The 9,504-nt window shown below is 47.5% G+C and overlaps 1 protein-coding gene across 1 annotated transcript; it reads right to left on the minus strand.

Moving 5' to 3' along the window:
- Positions 1-504: 504 nt before the first annotated feature.
- On the minus strand, positions 505-9,153 carry Ssr2 (signal sequence receptor subunit 2). The gene is made up of 6 exons (XM_032898060.1): positions 9,040-9,153; positions 8,675-8,829; positions 7,663-7,761; positions 4,799-4,907; positions 2,160-2,237; positions 505-1,028 (listed from the first exon to the last, which is right to left on the minus strand). The coding sequence occupies exons 2-6, from the start codon at positions 8,827-8,829 to the stop codon at positions 918-920; spliced, it is 552 nt and encodes a 183-aa protein (XP_032753951.1). The 5' UTR covers positions 9,040-9,153; the 3' UTR covers positions 505-917.
- Positions 9,154-9,504: the final 351 nt, after the last annotated feature.

The following is a 9,504-nucleotide window of genomic DNA, read 5'->3' on the forward strand; positions in this document are numbered from 1 at the left end:
CACTACTCAGAGGAGTGGTCCTCAACCTTCCCAACACTGTGACCCTTTAATACAGTACCTCATGTTGTGATGACCCCTAACCATAAGGTTATTTTCATTGCTACTTCATAACTACAGTCTTGCCACTGTTATGAATTGTAATGTAAATATCTTATTTGACCCCTGTAAAAGGGTCCTTCGAGCCCCAGGTTCAGGTTGAGAAACACTGACTTAGACTAGTGAGCCAGAAAAGGCCTAAGAACTATTTTCTAGAAAGATCAGTAAATAGATCAGAGCCATCTCCAGCTGTGGAGAGCCAGCAAGGAAGGCTCACAGGGGCTCTGTGCTGATGAATGTGAAAACAGAAGAAAAGATGACCACAAGGGTTCAAAAGGACTCAGGCACATCTCTGAGAACAGACCACACTTCAAGGCCAAGAAAGCCTACTGACTTCCCTGGAGCTGGAGCTTCAAGACCTGGGCTCCAAAAATGACCTGTCTGTCCACAGCAAGACAAACACATAGGTATGGCATTTGTTTTTATTAGAAAATCCATTTGGTAAGTGCCCCAAATCCAGGCAGAGCCTGTGTAGCCCCCATAACCTTCTACCCTCTTGAGAGGAGCTGCCAGGGGATGGGGGGTGTCAGACAGTCCCTCCTGGACCCCCAAGAGTTCACATTGCTAATATTATACCAACAGCACCTTGGTGGGACCCTCAAGCCCTGAAGCTGTGGCCAAAGGCAGTCCTGTCTGTATGGCTTCAGTGACAACAGGGAGGCCCTCTCAAACCTGCAGGCCTGCCCCTTGCATTCTGGTTGAGTTCAGGGTAAGATTCAGGACAAAAGAGCCAAGGGCCAAGGGCCAAGAGAACACATTTGACACCCTCTGGAGTCTAGAAGACACCTGGTTTCTTGGGAGAAGGGCAGAGGAGACTGCATTCAGTTCTTCTTGGGTTTGGGAGTATCGTATTTCCTCTTGCTGGAATACCACAGGAGCAGAGGGATGCCTATGGAGGGCAAGGTCATGACCCCGAAGGCTGCCCAGTCCAGCTGTGGAGGAAAACAGGGGCTGTTTAGGAGTCTGGGTACAGAGAGGAGAGAAGAGGAAGGGGGAGGAAATGGTCCAATGGGAGAGGAGCAGCAAGGCCCAGAATGTGAGCAGGACTTTGCCAGCCCCTCCCTCAGACAAAAGGGCTCCCTACGACTGGTCTCCTTTTCAAGCTGTGCAGCCAAAGCCTCACCTAGCCCCAATTCTAGACAGGGTTTGAGGAGGGGGACACCCCAACAGACGCGCCTCCCGAGGAGACCCCGGGCTATCTCCTTCATACTTCACCTTGCTCACTTTCCAGCCCTGTTAAACACTTGTCATTCCTGGCTCACTGCAGGCCGTGAGTCAATCTGAGCTGTTCTCAAAGTCTGTCCTTCCTTGGCTCCTCTCTGCCTGGCTAAATCCTCTGTGGACTCAAAGACTGGACAGGTGGCGCTGACTATAGCCCCACCAGGCCCAGGGTAAGACCTGACTGACCAGTGCCTCCCCTTCAACGCCCTCCTGAGTCCCTTATGCTGCCAGGGGAATTCTGTTGTTCCTGTGTCTATGTAGCCAAGCCGGCTTCAAACTGATTAAATGGATGATGATAAACTCCTGTCCTTGCCTTCACTTCCCACGAGGTGCTGGGATAGAACCCAGGACCCTGAGGATGTGGGGCAAACCCGCCAGCACCTGAGGTACATCCTCAGGCCCAGGTCATCTCATGGGGAAGGACTTATTTGGAGCTCTGGATGAATTAAATCATTCAGTGTTTAGTCAGCTCTGAAAAATTCTCTCCAAGCTCCAGCTGGGCACAGTGGTGCGTAACACTCAACTACCCCAAAACTTGGTGACACCTCCCCCCCCCATGAATCTATTGGGGGTCCGACTGACACAGGCCTCTACTGAAGGCTAAGCAGAGGAAATCCAGGTTTTTGGTGCTGGCTATTGTGAGCTCACTGACAAAACTCTGGGCATGACTACATCAGGAGTCGATCTAAAACCATGAGGCCTGCCTGCCTACCAGTCTGTCTGTCTGTCCGCCTGCCTGCCTGCCTGCCAGTCTGTCTGTCTGTCCGCCTGCCTGCCTGCCTTTCCAGAACTAAATGAGTTCTCACCACAGGGGATGAAGAGACAATACTAGAAGTGCTTACAAAATGGGGGGAGAATCTCCTGTCAAACTCCCGCTGAGCGAGGATTCCCCCCTGTCCAGGGGCGCTGGTGGAGCCAATCTGGAGAAGGAAAAAGAAGGTGTTAAGGCGAGCTTCAAAGCTACCTCATCTGAGAACAGGTCGTTCCAGCCCACACATCTCTAAGCATTACACTGAGTTACCAGCACACACAGGCAAGTGTTTAAAGAACAGAACTAGAGCTCAAGTGGCAGGGTTGTTGGACAGCACACAAGAGGCCTGGGCTTTGATTATCAGAGCTGAGAAAAGAAAAGAAAAAGCAAAAAGGCAAAAGCTGTTGAGGGACAGAGATGGCTCCCCAATACCCACAGAGAGAGTGCTCACCACCACCCCTAAGTACAGTTCCAGGAAACCCCATCCCTGTGACCTCTTTAGACATTAGCATGCGTGTAAAACACACACATACAAGCAGGCAAAGCTCTCAGATACACAAATGTTTAAAAATTTAAGAAGAGCTTTTAAATTAGATAGGTGAAGCATGGTGACGCGTGCCTTAATCTCAGACACGGGAGGCAGAGACAGGATGACCTCTACATTAGAGGTCATTAGAGGTCATTAGAGGTCAGCCTGGTCTACAGAGTGAGTTCTAGGATGGCCAGAGCTACACAGAGACGCCCTATCGTCAAAAACCAAAATTACATACAAATTTAAAAACCAGAGAGATGACTCCCTTTAGCATCTATAAAGGAAAGTGGATTAGGAGCCAGGAGACCGGAGATCTCACTCGCCACACACTGAGTATCTGCTGAACAGCTCAGGCCAGCTACACAACTAAACCCAAAGCCCCACCCACCAGACTCAGGCTCACTCCTGTCTATAAGACCAGCTGTGGGCTGGAGAGATGGCCCAGCGGTTAAGAGCACTGCCTGCTCCTCCAGAGGTCCTGAGTTCAATTCCCAGCAACCACATGGTGGCTCACAACCATCTGTAATGGGATCTAATGCCTTCTTCTGGAGTGTCTAAAGACAGCTACAGTGTACTCATATACATTAAATAAATCATATTTTAAAAAAAAGACAAGGTGTATAACGGAGTTACAAGTCCTCTGCAATCATTTACTTATTCCTCACGAGAAAACACCCTTTTCTACTTGACAGGGCTGACCAAGGCTCAGCTCAAGTACTAAGAATCGTCTAGAATATGTTAAAGCCCTACCCAAATGTACATTACCAGAGGAAGGCTGGGGCCGCTCCACATTCCTTTGCTTTCAAGAGGAGCCAAGCGTTTGGAGCTCACTGCAAATAACTCTGTTCTCACATGGCGAGTGAGCCTTTGATTCTTATGTCTGTTAACCCACCGAGTACCAGGTAGTGCTGGGCATAGTGGCTCACACTCTTAACCCCAGTACTTGGGTGACCAGGCCAGAAGATCACGAGCTCAAGGTCAGCCTCATTCATATATTGAGAGTTTGAGACCGGTCTGGGCTACAGGAGAATGCCTCAATCTTAGCTTAAAAACAAAAAAATTCAGCCAGTCACAGTGATGTGCACCTTTAGAAGCAACACATGGAAGTCAGAAGCAGCAGATCTCTGTGAGTTTGAGGCCAGCCTGGTCTACAAAGCAAGTACCAGAACAGCCAGGGCTATGCACAGAGAAACCCTGTCTCAAAGAATAAATTAATAAATTAAAACATAACATTTCAATCAGTCAATTAATTAAAAATAAAGCTGAGGGCAGTGATGGTGAGGTCACAGCTGGACAGGTAAGGCAGAAGCAAGGGACTGTCACAAATACCAGGCCAGCCAGGTTGACAAAGTGAGTTCTAGGCCACCCAGGAGGACGCAGTAAGATTCTGTCTCTACCTTTAACCCCATCCAGAGACAGGATGGTCTCTTGTGAGGCCACCCTACTTTACATAATGAGTCCCAGGCCAGTCAGGACTACATAGTGAGATGTGTCTCAATAACCAAGAGAGGGAGGGGGTGGGGGCCGATGGCTCCTGAAGGGGTGAAACAGCGGGTGGAACAGAACCTTCTGAGAGGGAAAGACAGTAACAGAGGAGCCTGGGAAGGTAACTGAAAATGGCAAGGACGGCTATGAAATGGAGAGCAAGTGACACATTGTAGACTAAAGGGAGAGCAAAGGAACAAAGTGAAAAGAAACTATGGTCTCCCATCGGGTGCAGCTACCCAGTTCTGGAACTTTATGATTGGAACCAGACTTCCTTAGGACCATTCCAGGTATATAGTCAACCTGTCTGAGCAGCTGCTACGGAAATTTTCTGCAAGAGTTTTTTTTTTCTTTTTTTTTTGAGCTGGGGACCCGAACCCAGGCAAGCGCTCTACCGCTGAGTTAAATCCCCACCCCCTCTGCAAGAGCTTTTAAGGAGAGACAGCCAGGGGGCTGGGGATTTAGCTAAGTGGTAGAGCACTTACCTAGGAAGCGCAAGGCCCTGGGTTCGGTCCCCAGCTCCAAAAAAAGAACAAAAAAAAAAAAAAAAAAAAAAAGGAGAGACAGCCAGGGGATCAGATGTCTACTGGCTTCTACAGACACCCAACATACATGCATGCACTCTCACACACAAACACATATATTTTGAAAACAAAGTAGGGAGTTTTTAAGGAGATTGGAGCTCTACCCAGCTCAAGGTTTGTAGAACTTACCACAACAGGCCCATCCTCCTGGGCCAGGTAAGTAATCGTTGCAGAAGTGAAATTGAAGTAACCAGCTTTGAGAGGACGCAGGACCACTGTGTGGGAGACATTGCTAGCACTGGCCCAAGGGTTAAGGAAGAAAAAATGATGGCGAAGGTCTACTGTGCTGGTGTAGTCATTTAATTCCAGCACCCAGGAAGCAGAGGCAGGCAGATCTCTGTGGGTTCGAGGACAGTCAGGACTACACAGAAACCCCATCTCAGAAAGACAATGAAACAAAGCAGTAACCACCTTTCCATCTTGGCCACAAAACAGTTAATAACTCATGAAGTCACTTCATGCCTAACATCTGCACTCTTTGAAATTTAGCATATGGCATGCTATACTAATAATACATCTTATAATATGCTGGGAGTAGACCCAGGTCCTCCGAAAGATCAGCAAGTGCTCTTAACTGCTAAGCCATCTCTCTAGATACACGCAAACGTGCTAGGGTTAGTCTTGTGCAGTGTATTCAGAAGTTCTGGGCCCCAGTCCAGACTGTAACCTGACCTTGGCGCATTGCATTAAACTGTGTTCAGTAAGAATGCTCCTTGATATCCCTGATTGGTTAATAAGAGGCTGGAGCCTGTGACTGAGGAGGAGAGAGGGGAAGGAGAGACTGCTGAGATGTCACCATGAGGCAGGATGACCCGGAAGCACATGGCAGGAGAAGTGAGCTGGCAGTGACTGGGCCTTCATCTGGTTAGTAATTCCCCTTCTGGGTTAGAATAGCTCAGAACTGTGTAGCACAGTGCCAGCAGCCTGCAGATAAAACACCAGCTTTCTGTCTTTATTCAGGAGCTACAGAGAGGAGCAGGGTAGAGACCCTACCCCACCAAAAGTAATACAACACACACATATTTTTAAACAACTTAGAAAATCTTTCATTATTATTTCTTTTCTTTGTGCATGCGTGTGCGTGTGCGTGTGCGTGTGCGTGTGCGTGTGTGTGTATAGACAGGGTTTCTCTGTACAGCCCTGGCTGTCCTGGAACTCAATCTGTGGACCAGACTGGCCTTGAACTCATAGACATCCATCTGCCTGTGCCTCCCAAGGGCTGGGATTAAAGGTGTGCACCACCAGTGCCTGGTATAATTTCTCTTTTTTTCACTATCTAGCTGGCTGGCAGACTAGGTTGGTTCTTTATGTAGAGTGCTAGGATTAAAGACGTGCAGTATTGGGCTGGAGAGATGGCTCAGTGGTTAAGAGCACTGACTGCTCTTCCAGAGGTTATGAGTTCAATTCCCAGCAACCACATGGTGGCTCACAACCATCTGTAATGAGATCTGATGCCCTCTTCTGGTGTGTCTGAAGACAGCTACAGTGTACTTATATATAATAAATAAATAAATCTTAAAAAAAAAAAAAAGACGTGCAGTATCATTTCTGTCAAGATTTTACTTGTAATTACATTTGTGTGTGTGTTCCAGGGGTTTATGTGCATGTACACATTGATGTCAGTGCCTAGACATGTTGGGAAAGGACCTTGGAGTCCTTGGAGTGTAGTTACAGATGGCTGTGAGCTAGCTGTCTGACAAGGGTGTTGGGAACCAGCCTTGTGTCTTCTGTAAAAACAAAAGTGCTCTTACCCACAGAAAAATCACCGCAGTCCACAACAGAAGTTCTTAAAAATATAGTACACAGTATAAAAACAAAAGGAACAAACAAAAATACAAAGAGAATATTTATCCTCATCAGAAAAATGTAAACATGTAGCTAGAGGGATGGCTCAGAGGTTTAAGAACACTTCCTACTCTTTGGAGTTTGGTTTTGGGCATAGAACAGAACCTTCTGTAATCACAGCTCCAAGGCATCTGATATCTTCTTGCCTAGACAGACACACACACACACACACACACACACACACACACACACACACACACGAGAGAGAGAGAGAGAGAGAGAGAGAGAGAGAGAGAGAGAGAGAGAGAGAATCTAAGTACACTTTAACACACAAAGCAGGGAAGGGAGGACTAATCATGTAATTCAATAGTAAAAATAACTGTCACAGTGCAGTGGTGGCCCACGCCTTTGATCTTGGCACTTGGGAGGCAGATGCAGGAGGATCTCTGTGAGTTCAAGACCAGCCTAGTCAGCATAGCAAGTTTCAGGACAGCCTGGACTATGTAGGAAAATCCTGTCTTGAAAAGGGGCTGGAGAGATGGCTCAGTGGTTAAGAGCACCAACTACTCTTCCTGAGTTCAATTCCCAGCAACCACATGGTGGCTCACAACCATCTGTAATAAGATCTGATGCCCTCTTCTGGTGTGTCTGAAGACATCTCCAGTGTACTTATATATAATAAATGAATAAATCTTTAAAAAAAAAAAAATCACTCACTAAGAGGAGAGGCTAGGGGTTGGGGATTTAGCTCAGTGGTAGAGCGCTTGCCTAGGAAGCGCAAGGCCCTGGGTTCGGTCCCCAGCTCCGGAAAAAAAGAAAAGGAAAAAAAAAAAAAGAGGAGAGGCTAACAAGTACCCAGCGTCTCCCTGGTGACATCCCACTGAATCTGCTTTGAAAGCACCTCAGGTGTAGAGCACTTCTTTCTTACCCATTGTGTGTGAATACTATTCTGTCTCTGGCAATGCAAAGAGAAAAAGGACATTCAGTATACATTCATGGCCACATATGTCTTTATAAATGTCTATATCTCCCTAATGGAACGGAAGGGGACAGCCTCACAATCTGAAGGAAGACACACTCACACAGCCGACACCTCATCCTCCCAATATATGACAAGAAACGGCCACACACCCAGTCTGCCTGCAGCACCCTTGCTCTTTCCCACGATGTCTCTCTCCCAGCCCTCAACACCTATAAAAAAAGGATACGGAGCAATCCGGTCCCATTTGACGTTGAGCATACCAGAGACAATGCCGAAGTCTTCTGGAGGGAAGGAATCGTCAGATAATTCCACGTCTAATGCCGCACTGGAAAGCAGAGAAACAAAAAGTGAGGGGCATGGGATGAAGGGAGCTAACCAGAAAATCCACCTGCTGGTCAAAAGAAACCACCGTAGTAAACTGGGTCTGTTTTGAAGAATCCAGATCAAGGCCTGGATTCTGTTGCTCAGAAACACCAGAATATTCAACTATCCAGAAGTGAATGTGCCCAAGGCTATTCCTGCTCTAATATCTAGATAGTGGAAGTAAGATAAAAATGGAAAAGAAATATAAAAGGAAACAACGGCAATAAAAGTGCTCATGGGAGGGGTTGGGGATTTAGCTCAGTGGTAGAGCGCTTGCCTGGGAAGCGCAAGGCCCTGGGTTCGATCCCCAGCTCCGAAAAAAAAAAAAAAAAAAAAAAAAAAAGTGCTCATGGGAGCCAGCAGTGGTGGCACGTGCCTTTAACCCCAGCACTCAGGAAACAGATGTCTGTGAGTTTAAGGCTAATCTAGTATACAGAGTGGATTTTAGGACAGCCAGGGCTACACGAAGACACTGTCTTGAAAAACAAACAAACAAACAAACAAAGTGATCGTCGGTAAAAGAAGAAAGCTGGGAGTCTGCATGCGAAGTAAGTGGACATTCTGTGTCTGCATTTCCTTTTTCACAAGCTGAATTTATTCCTGCCTTTGAAAGTCTTCCAGGACCCCAAAGTGGAAGATAGTTTCTTGTAGTTCACCTAAGGATGCCTTCACTTTCAAAAGCACCCCGACAAAGGTAAGCCCTCCAGTATATTCATTCATTCATTCATTCACTCACTCACTCACTCACTCTCACTCATTCACTGCACTCGATGCTGGAGGACTCCAAAAGAGAATTCACTCCCCAACAAAATGTTCTCAGTGCCCACGTAGAGGCTCAGAATTCATAAAGGAGTTTGCTAATTCTAGGCCGTTACCTGGAGCCGACATTGTAGATGTTATACTGTAGGGTCAGGTCCCTGCCTTCCACAGCGTATCTGTTGAGCAATGATTTGGAGGCCAAAAGCCTGGCTCCTTCTTCTGCTTGACTGACGGCTAACAGAGCCAACACCACAACCACCAGCGACCTCATCTTCGGAAAAGAGAGTAAAGTGAGCAATGGACCCAAGCATGGAAAACACGGCCAGCCGGGCAGCCTGTGCGGCGCCACACTCCAGCCCCGCCGCCACGTCAGCAGCCGTGGGCCCCGAGAACCGCCCAAGCCACGGCAGTGTGCACTGCGCTGTGATTCAGGCCGTATCACCGAGGACCCCCGCAACGATCCCCGGACTCCCAGACTCACCGTGAGTACCCGAAACGCCTCCCTGGGCCACAGAACCGGAAAACGGCGTCAGCCTCCAAAAGACCGGAAACAGATCTGGCCGGAAACCCTTGTGTCCCTTCCAGTGCCTTGTGGATGTTGTAGTTCTGGAACAAGCCCTACTTTCCCCTTTGTGGTGGCTGGTACCCCAAAGGAGTGAGTTACCTAGAGTCCTTGACTCTTTCCTGTGTGTCTTCCAATCTTTTTTCTTTAATACATTCCCCCATAAAATACTCCTCTGTTTATTTAAGTAAACTAAAATGAAATAAACTGCACGGGCACATTTTTAAAGTTCAAAGAGACTCCGACTTGTTTTAAAGCTGCAGTAGTTGATTCGGCTGTTCCTTGCATTCTTAGGTTTCCAAGATGGCTGGTCACTGCCTTATATAATTAGCATTTTACAGAGACTTCAGACAACTTGTAAACAGGGTCAGAGAGACCCCTCAG

Source organism: Rattus rattus, chromosome 3 (genome assembly GCF_011064425.1).
Source record: "Rattus rattus isolate New Zealand chromosome 3, Rrattus_CSIRO_v1, whole genome shotgun sequence".
In the NCBI taxonomy this organism is placed as follows: domain Eukaryota; kingdom Metazoa; phylum Chordata; class Mammalia; order Rodentia; family Muridae; genus Rattus; species Rattus rattus.

Excerpts from the sequence above, each read along its gene's own strand:
- Ssr2 (XM_032898060.1), bottom strand. The coding sequence starts at position 8,829 with ATGAGGTCGCTGGTGGTTGTGGTGTTGGCTCTGTTAGCCGTCAGTCAA. Across the intron at positions 4,908-7,662 it reads AAATGGGACCGGATTGCTCC|TGCTAGCAATGTCTCCCACA; the intron begins GTATCCTTTTTT and ends CCCTTGGGCCAG. Across the intron at positions 2,238-4,798 it reads AGGAGGATGGGCCTGTTGTG|ATTGGCTCCACCAGCGCCCC; the intron begins GTAAGTTCTACA and ends TTCCTTCTCCAG.